At 38.5% G+C, this 21,188-nt stretch overlaps 1 protein-coding gene across 1 annotated transcript; it reads right to left on the bottom strand.

The window, feature by feature from the left end:
* Nucleotides 1-16,469: 16,469 nt before the first annotated feature.
* Nucleotides 16,470-20,073, bottom strand: srek1ip1 (SREK1-interacting protein 1). The gene is made up of 5 exons (XM_044200269.1): nucleotides 19,917-20,073; nucleotides 19,293-19,340; nucleotides 18,771-18,929; nucleotides 17,876-17,951; nucleotides 16,470-17,701 (listed from the first exon to the last, which is right to left on the bottom strand). The coding sequence occupies exons 1-5, from the start codon at nucleotides 19,927-19,929 to the stop codon at nucleotides 17,455-17,457; spliced, it is 543 nt and encodes a 180-aa protein (XP_044056204.1). The 5' UTR covers nucleotides 19,930-20,073; the 3' UTR covers nucleotides 16,470-17,454.
* Nucleotides 20,074-21,188: the final 1,115 nt, after the last annotated feature.

Here is a 21,188-nt window from a genome sequence, read left to right as displayed (position 1 = left end):
CCAGTAGACAACTTACGTGTTGCTTTGAGGTTATCTTGAGTAAGGACAGTCAGTTAAGTGGGAAATTACTTACCTCCTCTTTGCGTTTAATAACTGATAGTTGACTGTAATGGTATATACAGTAGGATGATTTGTTTATCTGTTTTAATCAAAGTTTTGTCTGTAAGTTAAATTTCCTTGCTTTGAAAATAATTTTAAATTGAATTAGACTATTTGGCATTGATTGTCACAGACTGGCAACAGTCCACCACCTCCTTCCTATGATGAAGTCATTGTTTGGGGTTACAGTCAGTGTTTAACTGTTATGTTCCCTGTTCTCCTCCTGTCCTTCTATCAGTCACGATTTCCTCAAATATGACTCAGCTGTCTTTGTTTGAAATGGGCAGATCACAAGCTCTGTTATCTTTGGGTTGGATAAGAACCATTGTGAATTTTCTGCTAATGTCAGAGACCATGTTGGGCAGATAGCACAAAGGACGCTGATTTAAAATAAGGAGCCACAGTCTGCCTGAATTGCAAACAGACTCCTGGATTATTTAGGTGTATACAGGTAAAAAATGGCAGATAGCTGACTTCATATTTAATTAAATGTCTTCATCAGAGCTCTATCTATATGGTGGCTCAGGACTTTTGAGTGTAACTTTTGCTGTTTACTTACCTCTAAATATGATCAAATCCCAATCAAATGAAAAGCACATTTCAATTTTTTTTTCACAAACACATGTAAATACACAAATATATACTATATATTTACTTACAACATGAACTTTATTTGATCACTATATCACAATCAACTTTGATACTTTGGGTATATTTACATACATTTTAAAAGTGCTGGCAAAATTTTGACAATATTGCTCGCCAACCTTAAATTTAGGTGTTGCACCGCTCAGTCATAAAGAACTCTGAATAACAATGCTGATTTCAAAGGTGGAGTGACTTTGTCTCAACAGGAAGCACCATTCTGTAATTACAGATCAGTTCTTCATGTCTTCTGTTTGAACTTTTTTTGTATGCCGTTGACTGACTGGATAAGAGGTCACAACAGTACCCACCACCTAAACTGAGATCAGAGATTCTGTCAAATGGTAACCAAGTAATGCAGGTTTTCAATTTGCTCAGTCTCGCCAAAGGGAAATGATTTCCTCACCCAGCCGCTTTGAAATCTACTTCAATCTGTCAAACTGGGGGTCCAAAGGAAACAGGTTTAATCTTTTGATTCAAGTGCCCCTCACTGAGTACAAAATTCTCTTTAAAGTGTGAGTTGGCAGCATGACTCCTGAAGATCAAACTGTTGCTGTGGTCAAAATAGTGACATCATCAATTTAAAATTGATTAAATTGATTTTGGGAAGACAGGAATATGGATAAAACTCAAGGTTAACTGCTTTGGTTTCCAATTACTGTGACCTTTTCCAAACACTGACGTCTCACAATATATTCTGCTTGTAGATCAACCTCCACCCAAAATATAATTCACTTACTGTGTTGTTGTTTTGTTACTTTTGTTGTCGTCCGGTGTGGCCTAAAGGGCAACCGTCAAGAGGAGGAATGGAGTGTGTAGGAGTGTGTCCATTCTGGCAGTGACCCTCAGAGCTCAGACATTCAGCGCAATGTCAGCGCAGCAGGGTGAAAGTCAACCTGGTTCTGCAGAGAGTCACACATTTGGACACACACAGCAGCCATCTTTTACCCCAGTCCTATTATTCAACCTTGCCTCCCCCCTTTTATCCCATTTCTCACGCTTTCTTGTACTGTGGTGCAGTTCCTGAGTTTATGGTGACAGGACCAGAATGGAGAAGGAGAATCACGTCAGTTCATATTGTTAATCAGACATTACATAAACAACAGCTGCCATACAAAAAACCAAAGCACTGAAAATGTAAATGCAGTTGATAAAGCCTGCGGAAGCAAGACTTAGCACCACTACTCCACATTTCAAAGTCAAGGTGTTCACTTCCCCACACCATCCTCCCATTCAAATACACGGAATGAAGTGACACGGGGCAGATGGTATTATTATTAGGATTATGCTAGCAGCATGCCTCTAGTGATGGCAATGTCGGCCTATGGGTCAGTTAGTCCACCACTTTGCGTAATATCTCGACAACTACTGTATGGATTGCCATGAAATTTAGTGCAGTCATTCATAGTCCCCAGAGGATCAATCCTAATGACGTGATGATGAATTCCCTGACTTTTCCTCTAGCGCCACCAGCAGGTTGACATTTGTGGTTTTGACTAAAATGTCTAAAAAACTTTTGGATACATTGCCATTTCAATTTGGTTTATTTTCAAATACCTACATGAATGACATTTCCATCAACCTCAGCTTTACGTCTATTGCTAATTAGCAAATGTTAGCATGCTAACATGCTAAATTAAGCATGAGAACAGCCTCACAGAGCTGCTAGCATGGAGACTCTATATAGTCTTAGTCTTGTTTTCATATGTTTCATTCAGTCTGAGTCAAAGTTTGAGCATTTAAATGTAGCAGAATAAGTGTAATTTCATTTATGTTGTAGAGATATTCCCAGTTTAGTAAACTGGCCATAATTGAGGATTCATTTTCAAAGCAGAGCACACAAATCAACTTCCCAAATATAAAGGCTGGATATTATGAGATAATACAGTATTTTGATTGCTTTGACTCAGTTTCTTTCTTTTAGACACCATTTTATGATTTTTTTTTATTTAATTATTTTTGTGAAGACAATACAATATTTCAGCATGCATTTCCTGTTTTGCAAACTGGTACACAGCTTTTGTTGTTTTGTCACATATTCTCAAAACTTGTTTTCAAAAATGAGTCTGAACAATGGAGAAAATTGCACATAAATTTAATAATTTCAAATTAAATTAACTGATAAACATACACAATGTTGTGATTATCTTGAGTGCAGTGTGGTTATTTTCAGCCCAAAATAAGGAGAACAGCATTTTTTGTCATGTATATGAAACAGTTTTTGGTTGTGACATAAGACAATTCTGAAGAATATGACATTCCAGTGCAATCCAATTTTGTATTAGGAGTATCAAGGAAAAGCCATCAACAGTACAACCAGCATTATCCAATAGCACTAATCTACCTATGTAACAATCAACAAGAATCAAATGAAAAATGACTGGACATGGAGTAAAAGTGATGCTGGATTTGCAGGCCTCGCTTTTTCACAGGAATAGAAAAGCAGGCTGTATTTTGTACTGCAAATCCTATATAATTGGCCAGAGCCAGAGCAGAGAGCAACATGCCCCTCTTCAGGCCATGGCCAATCTCCTGTGCAGATCAATCAAAGCAGTTCAACACTGGCCCTTTCAGCACCAGGCCCACCCTGAACTGATGAATGACCTTGGCTACAGTACACCCCCTGCACACACACAAACTTGTGTGGATACTATAGTACAGTCAGACCGACCTGACAAATACCTGTAGCTGCCCACCCACCTTCCAAATTTATAGCAGTTAAATGAGTCCAGTAGAGAAATACAGTATATCTCATTGGTTGCTGATGTGTTGTGCTAAACATAATACAAGTCCATTTGGTGGGTGCTTTTATCCAAACAGTGAATGAGCAACCCTGGTGGGAATTGAACCCTTACCCCTAAAAGCTGAAGATATCGAAAGTCTTCACTCTGGTAGCATATGCACAAATGTGAAACAACCCTCCGACACTAGTCTGAACAGCAACGTCACTCAACATCTTCCATCAAAGATAAAAAATAAATCTTTCAGGAATTACTTAAATGACTCAAACTCCCTATGCCTTTATTTATCAAATTACTCTCATCCTCTCAATGTCTCTGTAACTCTGGTTGCAGCAGGGCTGAGCCAAGATTTTAGAAATACTGAGGTCACCACTCTTGGAGAAGTGTGACCAGAAACCAAAAACAAGGTCTCTGCCAGTAAACAAGGTTTTTTTTAAATTACTTTTCATATTTCATATATTCAGTTAACCATTCAGTTAGACTTTCTGTACATTTTATTCCCCAACAGGAATGTCTAAAACTTGTTTCAAAGTATTAGCCAGACGGCCAACTTAGAATGTTTATTTATGATTTTGTTGGTCCAAAAGTAGTCCAAGTTAAACATTAAAAATGTATAAAATACCCGCAATGTGTATGTTCTTCTGAATGCTTAAAATACAAGTTCTTGTAGCTTTGGTTTAGTTTGACAAATGGGATTTTCCTCAAAAAAAAAGTAAAAAAAATGCTACCAGGGTGAAATAAATTGATGCATTGCAAAATCGAGTTGATTCAATCAAGTGTTATTTTTATGATACAATTTATCCTCTTTAATCTGTCATGATCAGGGCATTGAGATTTGTAATTACTGAACTTTGTGAAACTCACAGCTGGTAGGTTAGGTTCAGGTTTTTTCACTTATCTCCACTGACCCTGTCTTTTGTTCTCAATGTCCTCCAATTGTAACCATTTAATCAATGGTAAACTACACTACATTTCTCAAAGTGGGTCATTTAAGTGCTTGGAAGCCTTTTAGTAGTAGTCCACCCACATGCTCTCCACATCCGCACTGAACTGGCACCTGAACATGTTAGTGCAATAGTTTGATAGCTATTAGCACCAAGAGTCATTGAAGATTAATGTCAGGTAAGGAAGTGTTTGTATATATATTTTTCCCCTCTGCACACTGCTTCTGGTAATCTGATACTTGGGTTATTCTTTTCTCTCAGTTTTCCTGACAGGTGACACATGAAGTGGAAAAGGCAGGAGCTGAATCATTTGATGGTTTTTTGGTTCACATTCAATTCACAGTGGTTTTCCCTTTAATCACCGCAGAGGAGGAAGAAAAAAACATGACACTTGGCAGCTGGAAGTGGATATTTTTTATCGGTAAAAGCGTAACATAAATAAGACACACGTTTCATGTTTTTATGATAGTCATTAAGTATTACCAGTAAGCCTCTAATTACTCCTAGAAGAAATACTGTCCAAGCTCTAGCTGGACTATAACTGGATCAATCCCATTTGGTGACAGCGTGGCTGATTTTAATACGTCTCACGTCAAACTATGGTATTTTTAGTAGGAATGGAAATCTTCAATGTTACATCTATAGAAGTTCTAAAAGGGTATTTTGTGTATCATGTACTGTATCAGTCATTTTTTAATGTAAGTATTATAGTATGTATGAGCGCAATCATACATCCATCCATCCATCCATTAGCTACACCCACTTATCCTTTGCAGTCATACATTTAATTGCAATTATACAAAGATTATACAAATTGAAAAAAAAAATTATAAAGCCAAAATTCCTTACCTAAAACAACAATACAAAAACTAAAATAATTTGAATAGTGTATGTTTTAATTTTAACTGTAGAAGCTGAGAAGATTTAGTTCAACTTCAGTTATTTTTTCTAACACCTAGAAAATAAGTTGGTCATCCCACTGCAGGTCTGCTACAACAAGTATTCAATATTCTCATTGTTTATTTTTAATAAATAAATTTATGAAATGATAATGCTGTACACCTCCTGGGACTTTTCTACACTTAGAGCTTCAGACTGTGTGTCTGATTAGCTCCAAGTGCAATGCAAGCACATGAATTATTAATGATGACACTGGACAGGAACATATCAACAACTTCTGTATTTATAATTTTATAAGATTTCAAAGCCACATACTTTACTGAATGGGTATCCATAGTGTTGTTTGACCATATTTTGACATATCCTGTTGCGGTCCATGTTGAATTCTCATCATAAACAAACCACACGCCTTTTTGCTTTGGGGAAAAAAACAATAGACCCAGATTTAAATGTGGATCCATGTAGCTGTCTAATGTTTCAATTGCACCATTCTTACCTGTGCAACATACCATAAGTATACCTACGTAAACACTCAGTGGCAATGACTGACACATCTTTTTTGTTATTCATTTGCTGATACCATAAACGTTTTTGCCAACAACTGAGAACCATTTCCTCACATATATGCAGTTTAGTGTGATTCTCTAATCAGTCCAAATAATATAAACAATATAAAAAGCACCAAAAGTGGTAATCGTTTCCAAATATTTTGTATTAATGTCGGATCAAGTTAATTGTTTTTGAGTTTTGTGAATCATATGTGAATCTTTCCACATGTTGAACCTGGAAGCAGAACTTTATGAAGTGAATTAAATCATCTCTCTAGTACTTTCCCCCCAGTCACTCCATGTCTATCAATGACTGCATAATCTCTTTCTCATTCTTTATCATCTGCTGTCTTGCTCTCATTCTGTCGTTCCAGTCCTTTATGTCTTTCATGCTTTTTTCTCCCAGCTCACTTTATTATCTCTGTCTCTCTCACTCTCCTTTTCCCATTCTCACTGTTGCTGTGAACTGCCTTTCCCATGCTCTGCAGGCGTGGTTATACTCAAATCCAAGAGGGAATTACTGAGAAAACATCTCTGGTTACCACCGTCTCTGTGGCTATGCTCCTTACCAATTTTTACAACTGGTCTGTTTGAAGTCATGAATGAAAAATGACAATACTCTAGCTCTGACTTAAGAAACAAGTTGGTGAAAGCTATTCACTGGCAATTAGAAACCTCACACAAGTATTGAATGCAAGTGCTTGGCTGCATTCAGTCATCCTGCTTCCTATTTCAAAAGCCTCAATCAAGGGTGTATAAAAGCTCTCAAGAAAGAGTAAGCTAAGGCCTTTCCAGTAGCTATGCTGACACAGAATGGCAAATTAGCTATTTCTTAACTAAATAAGTCTGGTATAACCATTGTTAGTGTTAACAGCTCTAGAAAGGGCTGTTCGCGTTTTTGCGAATTTCCGTAGTTTCTCCTTCACGCTTGGAACAGGAGTGTGAGGCGAGTGGTATTCAAATGGTTGCAAACTACAATTTCACCGCTAGATACCACTAAATCCTACACACTGGACCTTTAAGGTTAAAATGATATCTTAATAGAGGGTATTGCATGATTAAATGCATCCTGTTCTAGCAGGTCACCAGGTCTGGATTTTTGAACACAGCTGCAACTTTCAAAAACAACATATGTTTACATGTCAAAGCCCTCTAGCGGCTGTAGGAATTATGACTCTTGTCCACAAAGTCCAAAGAGGGATGATACCAGGGTTTTTGGATGGGTCAACAAAATGTTGGACTTTGACACGGGAGTCAACAGTCCTTTTTACTATGACCACCACTGTTCACTAACCTTAACCATGTGGTTATTATTGTAACCATGATGACGATAGTCCCCTAATCTTAACAATGTAGTTATTTTAACCCAAACCATGATCTACGATAACCTCACAAAGTCACCTAACCACACCTCAACCATAGCTATGTAAGATCACAAAACAGTTTTATTTTTGCAGCGTTGATTTGTTTTTGTTTTTGACATTGTCATGCTGACATACGCATCAGATCTGAAAACTTCTTGTGTCGTTCCGAAGAGCAATTACAAACATTGCATTTTGTCATTGGAGGACTTGTTGGAAAATACAGTATTTATCTAAACTCTAAACCTTCAAGATGACTCCTTCTCCAGGAATATCAGTGAGTCACAATAACCTCTGGATGTTAAATAACCAAATAGAAAAACAATTCCGCTTGTGACTGTGAAAAACCAAATGTTAGCTTTTAAAACTTTTCTGAATTTATTTCAACAACAATAACTCTGCTTTTCCCAGTATGCAGAAAATATACTTCAGTTCACAAAACTCTGAAAGGTTTAAAATGTAAAAAGTCAAAAAGAAAGAACAATAAAACACATAAAAACAGCACCTGCTGAAAATACTGCAGCCTATATGTGATGGAAATTTCATAATCGAGGCAGCTATTACCTTGAGTGAAAGTCCATTCTTGACCTTGAAAACAGTCAACAGTCAACCTCACCATGAGGTCCTTTTAGTACAGTAGCTGTTCTGGAGGTTTCGATTGTAGCACACGATCTTCCTCAGCAGACGGAGTTTACCCAGAAACAAAGTTTGCAGATTGAAAGCTCTGGAAAAGCTACTAAATGTACCTTGTGGAGATATTGTTTTGTAAACTACTGGTTCAAAGGTCAATAATGAACTTTCAATCTCAACTTTTAAGCCAACATTTGACGAGAAGTCCTGTAAGTGTTCAGATGAATGTAAATTTGAACATTTACAATTCATTGACAGCTGGGCAAACTGCACCTGCTAAGGAAGATCATGTGATATGGTTGAAAACACCAGAACAGCTACTGTGTGTTTTCTCATCAGCTATTACTTGCTTATTTTAGATGGTGCAGGGTGGACGGAAACTGCAGGTCCAGACCTGTAAGTCTGACTACAATGTTGGCTCTGCTTGATTCTGAATGTTTTGCATTAATAACACTGTATGTCCTTGTTTTCCCTTAAACCCATATAAAAACAGTGAGACACCTCCAGGTTCAGGTAATACTAGAGTTGTGCTCTTTTCTAACAGTGCCATTGTTGACAGAGGAAGCCCCCTGAAGTTGAAGATAAACCAGCTTTCTCTGTGTGAACCACAAGGATATTTCAACAGAGCTGCTCTCTGTGATATTGCAAAGGAAAAAAAGAATTTTCCTATTAATTGCCAGAATATAAAGCTGCATTGATGTTCAGAATTGAAAGCTAAGCTCATCACAGGCCTGAATGAATAACTGATCCTTTGAATAAAACGTTAGCATAAAACGTTTGCTAAAACACACCCACACAGGACTTACTTTTCTCCCACTGCCTAATAGGTTTTTCCTCCTCCTCCTCCTCCTCCTCCTCCTCCTCCTCCTTCCTTTACCATCTCCTTTTTTTTTCTCTTTTCCAATCTTACAAACACATACACACACCCGACCACCTAGACAATTACAGACGTCTGCTCATTTTGCCTTGGGAACTTTTGGCAGTTTATGGGCCAGATACCGCACTTTAGAAGAAACTATTTGGTACAGTCATGAAAGAGCAAGAAAAAGCAGACCATAAAATGCTGCTCCACGTAGTGTAGATATCACAACACCCTCTACCTTGAGGTAAATGGTCAGGCTTATATCTTTTTCCATTCATGAATATTGCTCTTGAGCAACAGTAATGGCATGATTTTGTATCATTTATAGTTTGTATGAAGTGCGAGGTTGACTTTGCAAAAGGCAAAAAGAGAGCATTACTGAACATAATATCTATTCGTCTATATTTCTTTCTCACAATGGCTTTCCTCAGAGTGCTCCTCAGAGACTGAATAAAGGGTTTTAACATCTAACACCACCAGAGGGCACTCTTCTGGGGATGGGAAAAGAGGGGAAGTTAAAAGTTTGTCTCACTTTGCTTTTACCCAAATGTGTTTCCTCAACCACCTAAAAAATGGAATAATCCTAACTGTATATAACCTTTCTCACTTAATACAACAAAAAGCTCAAATGAGGTCAACTGCAATTCCAAACAAAAGTGACTGTTACTGTGAAAGTAACTGTGGTATAACTCAGCATTACTGAACATATCTTATAACAATTTCCAAGTGGAAGAGCTACTGGTTTAAAAACTGTAAAATGCCCACTGCAAAGATGGCCTTGGGCAAGGCACGTAATTTCCATCTGCTCTAAAGAACTGCTACAGAGTAGAAACACTGTGACAAGAGGATTTCTGGTTTGTATCACTGTACCAGCAGGGAAACTGTCAGTGGCAAACAAGTAACATGTTCTACTCAATTAAAAACCACAGTTAAGGTGCCGCTAAGCAAGGCACTGAACCCTGTATCCAGCTGACCAGTAGAGCACCCCAGCCAGAACATAATGGAATTTGCAAAGAAAAGAAAAAACCAAATACATAAAAATAGACCATGATGTGCTGAGAACATACGTGGGATGTGCTAAAAATTATGTATTCTTTGTAAAAGCCTTTGAAAACTGTATGTCCAACAGTTAATACTAAACTAAGACTAAACACCTTCAACATTACTTGAAGTAAGGAACAGACTGTGAAAACATTTGTCAACATCTGTCAAAAAAAGTGATGACATCTGTGCCAGTTTTCTTTTTTCTGTCTTATTATGACGTTTTCCATCAAAAGAAAAGAGTGACTAGTGACAATGTAAGAGAACAAAAAATAACCATCTCGATCATGTTCAAGCCATCATGTGCCCCTCTTGATGTTTCTTTCAGACAAAGGGACAGAAACCCCCCACAGAACAGAACAAAGGCACACAACACTTTCCATATAAATGTGCAGTGGAAAGAACACTAAAACCAGAGTAAGAGTGAGCAGATGTGCCCGACGCAGAGATGACACCATGTCGTTCGTCTTTGAAAAAGCCACATGTGTCTGATGTTGGGGACATGTAAAAAACGTCTATCGTCATTCGAGGAGCAGAGAGGAAGGGCTCTGTGGTGCTGAAGCTGTTGGGTGGGTTGTAATTTGTTTTCTGCTGGTGTGTTGTCAGCAGTGCCACTCCTGCCACCTTCTGGACCTCAGTGGGACGGATGGATTGGGTCAGAAAAGGAGGAAGAAAAAACAGAAGTCAACAGCAACAGCATGTGTGTGTGTTCAATAGACCCCATCCAAACGGTTTGTGCAAATTACACTTACAGTTGAATGGGGTCTTCTCAGTGCTGAGATGCTGACTAAAACCTGAGTGAATATATTCACAAACTTGGTTTTCTCTAAATGCTTCCATGAAAGGGAAAAGAAAAGAAAAGGCAATAATAATGGGAATGCAGAGGAATGAAACAACCACTGACATGAGTAGCCAGCAAGAAAGGCAGCAAGTTTGCGATGGATATCGTGCACCTGCACAACAGGTGTGACTGGACTTGGATGGTGTTCTGTGGCATTTAGAGTTAAAAGCTTTCATACTAGAAGGGCAGTGTGGAGTGAGTAAAAAATATCAAAAATATAAAATAAAGTCACCTAGGGTACTAGGGTGAATAACCTATGAATCTGCCATAAAAGATTGCTGGTGCAGTGACAAAATAATTTTATCAAAGAAAAGGCAGATAAAGTCCATTTGGAGAAGCTCAGACTGCTGAAGTGACATGTTATTTGTGCCAATAGTCACATTATGGTCATGTGAATATTTAGCAAAAACATATGGGAAAGATCTACAATCCTGGCAAACCAAGTAACAGCTGATTTTGCTCTGATGGGACAGGATGAAGTCCCCTTCTGCACTGTTGAATTCTTTTCCTTGATGATCCCCGAGTACACATAGTACTTTAAGAAAGAAAATGGAATCTTTCTGTTGTGAACTCAACAGAAAGATACTATATATTCCCTTTAATGTGGTGTTTAAAAAAATACATGATTAAACAAAAACATTAAATGGTACACCAAGCTGTTTCATGAGCAAAACACTCTGAATATTAGCTCCTTCAGCTTTATCCCCTAAGTGGATTTTTAAAGCACCATACACATCAAGATTACATTCACCTTGCTTTCTTTTTAAGATTACATCAGTAACCTTCACTATTAATACAATTTGTCTGGTTTTGTAAGTCCTCTTTGACCTCAAATTGTTCTATCTTTACAACTGTCTTCATACTGTACAGTATGTGGCTGAAACTACTTTATACACTACTTCCTCTAGCTATAAAAATAAAGCTGGGCCATACAGTAGAGGATTCCCAATCTCATCAAGACTAATCTGGAAAAATGTGGTTAAATAAAATGATTTAGAAATTATACAGTAAGTAGAAAAGCATCAGAAGGATCCATGATTTACAGGATCAAGGCCTACACATCCTGGGTTCTGACTGACCCATATTCCAGAGCCAGGAAACTTGTCCTCACCACCACCACCTCCACAAGCAGCCCGGTCCAACACAGGTTAGCCGTAGAGGGCCTACTGATCGTGATCCAATGCGACCCTGTGCTAATTCCCTGGTGAAAGCCACCCAGTCAGTCCAGGGATGCCTCAAAACCTCAAGGTTTATATGAACAAGCTCCACTCTGAATGGGAACCCAGGAACTAGGCCGGTAATAACAGACCTCAGGAAAAAAGCTTTTGACCAAAGAGAGAGCGGTGAACAGAGACTCACCCCGTTCGCCCCCTCGTTTTCTTTCTCTGCAGGTTTTGGGAGAATGTTGAACATGCTTCCTGTAAGGCTATGTAGTATTTATTACAGCCTCCGTTTTTGATGGCAGGGGTCATGTAGCCTGCTGTCTATTTATCCTAGAGGTCATTCACTACATTAGGCCTGGTTTCGGGGCCAGGAGAGGAAGAGAAGAACGAAATCTAAGATGCAGGAACTAAATTGGTAGCAAATGTATAGCCTCCAACTTGCCCCTTGGCCCTAATGCGTTTTTCAAGTGCTCTGCTCACCGTGCTCCAAGATGCGGGGACGGCTTGCCTCTGAAATAATATTTCAACAGTGGTTACAGACGCAAAACCGGCGCCATCTCTCAGCTTGGGTTGTTCCCACCAAAGTGCAGCATAAGGGATTTTCATTTTATTTCTGGGAAGATATTATGTTTTGCTGTGTAGTGGTGGTGGCCTTAAGGTTAAGAGAAGCAGGCTCATGTCTAAAAGGTTGCAGGTTTGAATTCCCAGGCTGAATGATAAAACAGAACGAGTTATGCTCTGTCCTCCTTCAACAGCTATACCACTGACGTGCCTTTGAGCCAAGCATTTAACTGCATCTCCAGTGGAGCTGTGCACTGGCTTCAGTAGGAGACTGTGGTTGTACTGGGCCGCTCCCAGGTTGGATGAATGTAACTGTGTAAATGTGAAGCAGGGCGTTGCTGGAAAAAAAGAGCATGTGTGCTCAAATCCCCTAGAAAGGTTAAAAACAGACATCAGTGCAGAGGCTACCAGGGCGCCCACACAAGCCTGAAACTTAGCTACTAAAGTTATATAAACAAATTGAAAAACACACCTTATGTTAATGAGAGATCATTTACCCCTGTGGTACAGTCATTCTGGTCAGCCATTTTGCCAAAATGATTTCTTCTACGTTTGAGATCAATGCCTCAAAGATGTTTACATGGAGACTGAATCGCTGTTCTTCTGCAGCTAAACTCTCTAAAAGATGACATTGACCATCTCATTTTCATTTAAATGGCTCAGTAGAGTCCCATTTGCTTTCAGCTCAACAGGCTCAATAAAAGCCAGTGAGCTGATGAAAACAGGCAAACCTAGTTGTTGTCTTATACAAACAGCATATGGTTTGCTCAGTGTGGCTGCACATGGCAGCGCTCCTTCGACTTCATTTGCTCCTCTGTACCGAGTTGTCCTCTTACCATCTGGGTAATTATGTAGTTTCCCACTCTCCAAGTTTCTTTTGTCAACACTTTGCTACAGCCTTAATCGTAGTAGTATATTAATAAGCATATGCACAGTATAAATATGTTGAACAGCAGGCATATAATAGTACTGTTATTTCCGAATAAAAATAATGAACACTTAAGTGTAATTCACAGTGATTTGTTATTATAATGACCTTTTTATTTTAATCTTAATGCAACAGTACTCAATAGTTATTTTATTTTATTTATCTTTGGTGCTTAGTACTCATTACTGTGGATTGCTCTATGATCACACTCAAATGGTCTGTCTGTTTGTAACATGTAGTGATGTGTCGGTCGCGAACAAGTTGGCATATTAGCTTTCCTGCCGAAAAGTTAGATGAGGAGATCAAAACCACTTTCATGTATGTCCATGAAATATGAAGCTATTTGACTATTTCTTTGCAGTACAGGAGCAGTGACTTGCTGGAGTCTCCGCTGGTCACATGGCAACCTCACGGTGATGACAAGACTCCAGGAAGTCACTAAAGAAATAAGGAAAAGCACAATTTGTCGTTTTTACACTTTGAGTTTTGCACGGATTAAACAAATGAGATAAATGTTGATACATGTTAATTTGTGAGCTTTAGACGTGCTGGTAGGCGGATTTGTTACCTTCGAACAGAGCTATGCTAAGCTAACTATATCCTGGCTGTAGCTTCATATTTAGAATATGAGAAAGGTATTGATCTTCTCATCTAACTCTCTGTAAGAAAACAAAAAAAGTGTATTTCCCAAAATGTTGAACTATTCATTTAAAGAGGTTTGAGTGTCTGTAGATGGCACCCTTTCCTTTATTGAGCTAGGGTGGGGGCAAGTGTTTGTTTTTGCTACCTATTGAGATCTTCTCCAAACAAACAATTTCCTGTGAAGATTTTTCTCTGAAATGATCAGACACTGAGTGAGGACATGGACCATCATTTCCCGCAGGAATCAGACATCACACTTTCCCGACTGTCTCAGCTAGCTGTCAGCAGAGTCAGAATGTTTTTGTTTGGGGTTTGTGACAAATTTGATGAATCTACCCTCTGGACCTCAAAAAGATAAAGGAGCAGGATATGTCTTGTCATAATGCCGGGCTCTGATCAGCAGCCGTGCACATAGCTGTCAGGATGCTGCAGATGTTTAAAAAGATATACCCTTCCCCAAGGCAAAATGAAATTAATGGCGCTATTATAAACATCTGTCACACGGCTCAGATCGAACAAAACCCAAGGGCTTCTTAAGGACCCTTGGTTTATAAGGTTTGTATGGCTCTATGGGTCTTTTTGCAGTTTCATGTCTTAGCGGGGGCTGATACTGACAGCATGCAGGTAGTAGGATGGAAGCAATAATCACAGTAAATTGATGCTTCATACGGTTTGCTGCACCTGCCTGTGGGCCACCATGGTGCCTCAACCCACAGTCGCCTACCTGCCTAGGCCACAAGCACCAGGGTCCCCAGAGGAGGTGGTCCAGCCCCGGCCTGCTGTTGACAATTTGTCCTCCCTGATTCACACTGAGCTGCTCTGCCTCTGATACTCTCTGAAAACTGCGCAGAGCTTTGTGGCGTTCCTCTCCTACATGTTGCGACAGGAAAGTTTGCTGTTCTGAATCTAATTGTTTATGTGAGTGTGTTTTTTGACATGTTTATGCATATGTGTCTTGCATGTGTCTGTGTGTATATTTATTCATGTGCCAGTAGGCAATGTGTACGTGGATTGGATCGCCCTGTGAGGACGTGATATACACGACTCCCTGTGTTTATCAAATTCCCCCAGAAGGTTTACTGGAGCAAGTGAGATTGATGTTTGACACAGGTGCCGCTGCCATTAAGGAGTCGAGCCAAAGAGTGTTGTTACTCAGCAACTTCTGTCTATTCATGACTATCTGGCAAATCAAGCAAGTGTCAGGAAGTTTTGTAACACTCCTATATGTCTCAGTCTGTCTGTCTCCATTGTGCATTATCAGTAAAGATGATGGCAGCAACTTCAGCTCAGTCTCTGAATGTTCACACCGTGACCACAAGGTGGAGCAAAGACAGATACTGTCTGTTCAGTGTTTGTGCTGAAAAAAACTCTGTGTACTCTGTTTGTACACAGCCCTGGCTCTGTAAATGGGAAATAAACAAAGTAGCTCCACACAACACTATTCCAGCCATGATTTGTGTGTCAACTAACGTACAATTTCTTGTCAATGGACATTCAGCTTACTTTCTAGTTTGCCAAGATATGCTGTTGTTGTGATGTTAGCTATAGTAGCAGGAGAGTTGTGAGTATCGCTGTCTGGAGCTGGTTTGCTGGCTCTGGGAAACCGTCTTGTCCTCTCTGGCTGTTAGCTTCACAGCAGCAACTGTAGGGACAGTTTGCTAACCCACAACCTAGCTAATGTTAGTTATATTACTTGCTGTCTCGTTGTTTGCTCTCTATCATGGTATTGGTCATGGTATTGGATTTCTCCAGAATCGCATACCCCACCTTTAAGAGTTATGTAAATTATGTAAAAATATGTTAAAATGGGGGGGGTTATCTTTGACTTTTCCTACAATCAAATACCTGATGCAAATCAATTCTATTTTACTTTATGAGTATCTTGGGCAATTCTTTTTCCAGTGTTACTTCCTTTAAACTTCTAATTTTGACCATTTTACAGTTTATCTGCTGACGGCCTGCTCAGATTGGTAGTGTGTCAAACCAATAATCTACGCAGATACTATAGCAACTTTTAATGGTTTGTACAAGACAGTGAACCGGCTTCTGTACCTCACACCCCAAGAGTACTAAACCCTGGCTCTAAGCAGAAATATTAGGAATGAACACTAGATTCGTCTATAAAATTTGTGGCATGTGCAATTGAATAACTGACTAAATCATGTTACCATGTAAATGTTTGACCAAAATGCTGAAATGTTTCCTTTGGATACAAATACACCACTTTGATTCTCCAGAGAGCGTTTCACACTTACATACATACAGAAGAAATGTTTTCTGCTACATAGCAGAAATGTGGTGTATATTTGCCTCAGACACACATTTCCTTGTAATCTATAATTTAAAGATTGAGATTCTTCATCCGTTAGTATGATTTCAGTCAGGTTTTGACACATTTAAAGTGTGTTGCTGCCCTCTACAGGAAATACAAAATCTATCTGCTTCATTACCATGTCAGCAGGTCTCTCTGGCATCATGATCATGACTCTGATTTTCTGCCATGTCACATCTTGTATTGATGTAATTAAACATTATTTCAAAACCTAAACTGAGACAGTTGAGATAGTTTGATACAAATATATATTTATTACAATAAAATATCACTAAATGGTGAGGCCCCAAAAAGATATTGTGCACAGGGAATAAACAAAGCTGTATATAGAGGCTCAGTTAATGACAGTTCCCAAATGTTACACATACATGCTTTTGAATGAACTCTTGATTTGTCCAGATGGTTTCAACAAGGTGTGGGTGGTTAAAATGCCACCACATTGTCTTACCAGGAACCTCCAGAGTTCCCTTGTACTTTAAAGCCATCCCAGCAAAAGTACAGTATACACATTTAAGCATATATCCTAAAAGAAGACAAACCTTTTTTGTCTACTGATATTAGACAATAGTTCAACTGCTGCCGACATGTCAGCACTGATAAAGAAAAGGGCTGACTGTTGTTAATATTGGCCAATACATCAGCCACAAGTATTTATAGTCATTGTGAGCCTTAGCCATTATTCCCAGTCAACCAAAGATTTCAGGGAAAATCATGTTTAGCATTCACATCTGATCTTTTAAAATGTTTTTAAAAAAAAAAATAATAATAAAAAACAGCATCCAGAAACTTATTCACACTACAAATATGTAAGCTTTTCCCCCCTGAATTTAATTTCTTGATTGGACTTGAAAACTTTACACTGATGTTAAGTAATATGCATGACAAGAGAATGTACCATGTGCCACGTTAAGATCACTCTGCACGCAACAAACAGTGTCAAATATGAATTGACAGTGGGTCTAGAAGGAGAAACAAACACTATATCAGAACATGTTCCCTGGCTTTGTACATGTTTTCCAAAATGCTTCAGAGAACCACAAACAGATTTTTTTCATTTGCAGGATGTGTACTCTACAGTGTTTTCTGAACGAGTTAATCATTTAAACCACTGTCTCAGTAATGGGACAAGATGTGGTGCTTTATTTACACAATGTCCGCAAAACAGAACAGGAGAATAAATATGTTGGACCTCCAAGCACTGCACAGTTCAGTTGTCTTAGTCACTGTCTGAATATTCACTGGAGCTGGAAGAAGAAGAAGAAGAGGAAGAAGATTCGTGTTTTCTCTTCTTCTGTTTCTTCTTGTGATTCTTCCCATGTTCCTTTTTGTTCTTTTTGCTTTTCTTCTTGTGACTTTTCAGTTTCTTTTTCTTCCTCCTCTCCTCTTCGTCAGATGAGGAGCAGGACCTGCTGCGTTTCTTTTTCTTCTTTGTGGTCTTCTCATCACTCGATGACGAAGCAGATCTAGGGAGTAAAAAAGCAAAAAACAAATCACTGAAAGGCCACAAACTTGTAAAATAAAAGCAACAAAATCTGATTTTGAACACTAATTTGTTTTGTTGCCCAAATTAAATTACTAAAAAGAATTTACATGTGTACAAAAGAACAGAAAAACTGCACGGTAAGAAAAAAACATACCTCTTTCTTGACATTCTGTCTCTGCTCTTCTTCTGTTTGTGTCTCTTTTTTCTATCATCGTCATCATCATGGGAACCTGCACAGAATTGTAGACAGAACAGTCAAGACACTTTTTTTTACTGGAATAGTATCTGCTCATAAATTGAAACAGAAAGTAACACAACATCTGTTAAATCTAGAAAAAAAGTATGTCTAATTGTAGCATCATTGAGACTTCAACCACTTGCACTTCTGGGGCTCATCTTTGTGCAATCACCAAAACCCACCTGGTGAGTTCCAAAGGCAGCAGGATTTACCTTGTCTTTTGAAGACATACTAGGCAAGACCCTACTTAGCCTAACTCACAAAGTAAGGCTGTGTGTGGGAAAATGTCCCATCCACACTAACTGTCAACCCACTGATTTAACATATAAGTTAAAGTAGAGACAAGTAAGTAAGTAAGTAGAGTAAGTAGAGGCAACTAGAGACATCAGTATTTCTTCTCTCTTGCTCCTTTGGTACAAAGCATCACAGTTCAGCTAGATTGGCAAATATTTGTGTGTTTGTGGAGTTTAATAACATTAAGTTACATGACTTCTGAGTACTGATGTATAAGGTTTTCTAATGCCTTCTTCTCACAATATCTCATTGCCACCTGTGTGAAAAACTGCTTGCTGAATCTTTAAATTAGTTCTTCCAATTCTATTTAACAAGGATATTTCCCTGCATTATGTTTGTACTATTTTACAGTATTTTGTTTTTTTCCCCCAAATTCATATTTTCATCATTAATCAGAATCAGAAATACTGTATTGATCCCTGAGGGGAAACTCTTTCAATGATTATCCTTATAATGATTATCTTATTGCCTTTTATATATATAATTATTAAAGCTTAAGAGGAGCATATTTTTTTACCTCTGCGATGCTGGCCACTTCGCCCAACCTTCTCATTGCGCTGAGCTGCAGCAACGTCCTCTTCACTCTCCTCACTGCTGGTGCTGCTTACATCCAGAACAATGTCTTTCTGGGGGTCAACTCTGACAAAGTTTCTGCACTCAAAGGTCAAGTGGCCCGCTGAAAAATGAATGATCAAGAGAGAATGGATGAACAATTATGACAATGCAGGACAATTTCATTGTTTACATTTTTAAATTAGAACTCTAACCCTTCCAACTGCTATAAGGGAATATGAATCAGTGTCCAGTGAATATTGCTCCACTGTTTCATTTTACTATTCACTATTACATCAATATTTCTAGATTAAATCTGATAGTAAAAGCTGCAAAAGATCCTCACTGAAGCTTTACAACATGCTCTAACAAGCCCACCTTTACCCAGGTAAATAAAGGGACTAATAGCAACACATACACACACATTTTTAATTTATTTATAAATTTTTTACTTGCGATGGAACTGGTGAGTCAAAGCTTTACTTACGATATCCACATTTCTTGCATCCAGCTCTGATGTTGTCCTTATTAGGACCTGTGAGATAATAAGAGTTTTTTAGTGTTTGAAGTAAGTGTTTGTATACATGCACGCATGAATGTCCAATAACAAGATTAACTAGAATAATATGTACATTAGTTAAATGACCGGTTAGGCTTTCCTTTAATTTCAATTAACGCATAACGCATACAAAACATGTCTGGAGTTTTGCTAAATACTTCTATTGCCACAGTCGACAAAAAAAACTAAAACTTTCTATGAGTAGTAGCCTAACTTAACGTTAACCAACGTTAGCTAAATTTCTGTCTGTGACACATAAACATTTCAGCTAACGTTACTGCGTATATTGCTGTGTAGTTATACTACAGCACTATAGATGTACACATTCATGAAGAAATAAATACAGCACAGTTTATTTAAGATGTGAAAGTTTCTCTTGTGAGGTGGAAGATACCATTTAAAGGCAGCATCCATTATTAAAAAGTTGTTTGGTCCGTTAGCCTTGACGTTAGCACCACTTTGTTAAACCACATCGTTACTCTGATTTCCAGAGTAAGCTAAATGAGCCATACATCTGAAAATGTAAACGTATATACAAAACCTATTACCTACCTGGATCAGCCATGTTACTTTCCACGATAAAGCCGAAAAAGTACAAAACAGATGGTTGTTAGCGCGCGAATCAACCAAAATTTGCACGCGTCTTCACTCAAAATACCACCGGCCGGAAACATTTGTTCTAGAAACTACTGGTTCCATCTTCTTCTTTTGTTCCTTCTTTTCCTTCCTTCCTTGGCGGTTGGCAAACCAAATCATTGGCGCATTACCGCCACCAACTGGAACGGTCGAGTTTGGAGCAATAGATAGCACTGGTTTAAAGGATTTGTTCTTCCAACAACAGCTTCACAGATACATTTTAAAGACAGCTTTGAAGAACTGACATATTAAACAATTAGATCAAACAAACTAAGCCTGAAAGCCACAGTTTTGAATCTCTGTGTTGAATACGTGTTTTGTATTCATAACTCATGTAATTGAAAATATAGACCTATAGAAGCAAATGATACAGCATTTAGGATGAGTAAAGGTGAAGTGGCAAAATTCTGCATTCACACTTATGTTTGTAGGCTACTTGTATGAATTATGAATACTACTATCTGAATAACTCATGTATTTCTTGTTGGTGTATTTTCAATGTTCATATGTTTTTTGTGGGTATTAAGGTGCCACATATGCATGGATTTCACATAGTGAGCATGCACTAAAATCAATTTTGTATGCTCTTCCTGAATTGCCCAGATCCTGTGTAATTCCATGCATCGATTTACTCTATGAAAAAAATACTAAGAATTTTTCAGAAACAATATTTGCCCCATGCTTGATTGCTTTCCCAGTAAAGCCCCTTGTGGTTTTTGTTAGGGGTTAATTGAAGGCAGCTAGAGTCCGACTGGCAGATGGAAAATGTCAACAGATGCGGGCCCCCCAGACATGCCCTCATCATAATGTCTGTGACTGTGACACACACAAACACACAGACCGCACACACAATCTCACTCTGGGTCTTTTGATCATGCCATCTGCCTCAGCGGCAGTTCTGCCAGAATTAATACTGTAATTCACTTTATTTACAATAAACACTGACATTATTACAGCAGTTGTCTAATCAGCTGATGCCTGGCGATATGCAGCCTCATAGCTCTGCAGCTCCACTCAACCAGAGGACTTTGATCCATTACACCTCACCTTTTTTTTTCTCTTGTGCTCTTGTAGTCTCCTCACATGCCTAAAACACATGACCTTACACTGTTTTTGAGACCAATGCTCTATTTTAAGCCTTTCTCGTACCATTTGATCAACTGATTACACTACATGAGTAAAGTGATA

The sequence above is a fragment of the Siniperca chuatsi genome, linkage group LG6 (assembly GCF_020085105.1).
Source record: "Siniperca chuatsi isolate FFG_IHB_CAS linkage group LG6, ASM2008510v1, whole genome shotgun sequence".
Classification (NCBI taxonomy): domain Eukaryota; kingdom Metazoa; phylum Chordata; class Actinopteri; order Centrarchiformes; family Sinipercidae; genus Siniperca; species Siniperca chuatsi.
Note: the sequence above shows the minus strand (reverse complement) of the source record. Positions and strands in the feature narration are given on the sequence as shown.

What these genes read in the sequence shown, in the direction of transcription:
- srek1ip1 (XM_044200269.1), bottom strand. An exon ending in ATGCAAGAAATGTGGATATC is followed by an intron (nt 18,930 to 19,292) that starts GTAAGTAAAGCT and finishes TTCATTTTTCAG; the next exon opens with CGGGCCACTTGACCTTTGAG. An exon ending in AAGTGGCCAGCATCGCAGAG is followed by an intron (nt 17,952 to 18,770) that starts GTAAAAAAATAT and finishes AATTCTGTGCAG; the next exon opens with GTTCCCATGATGATGACGAT.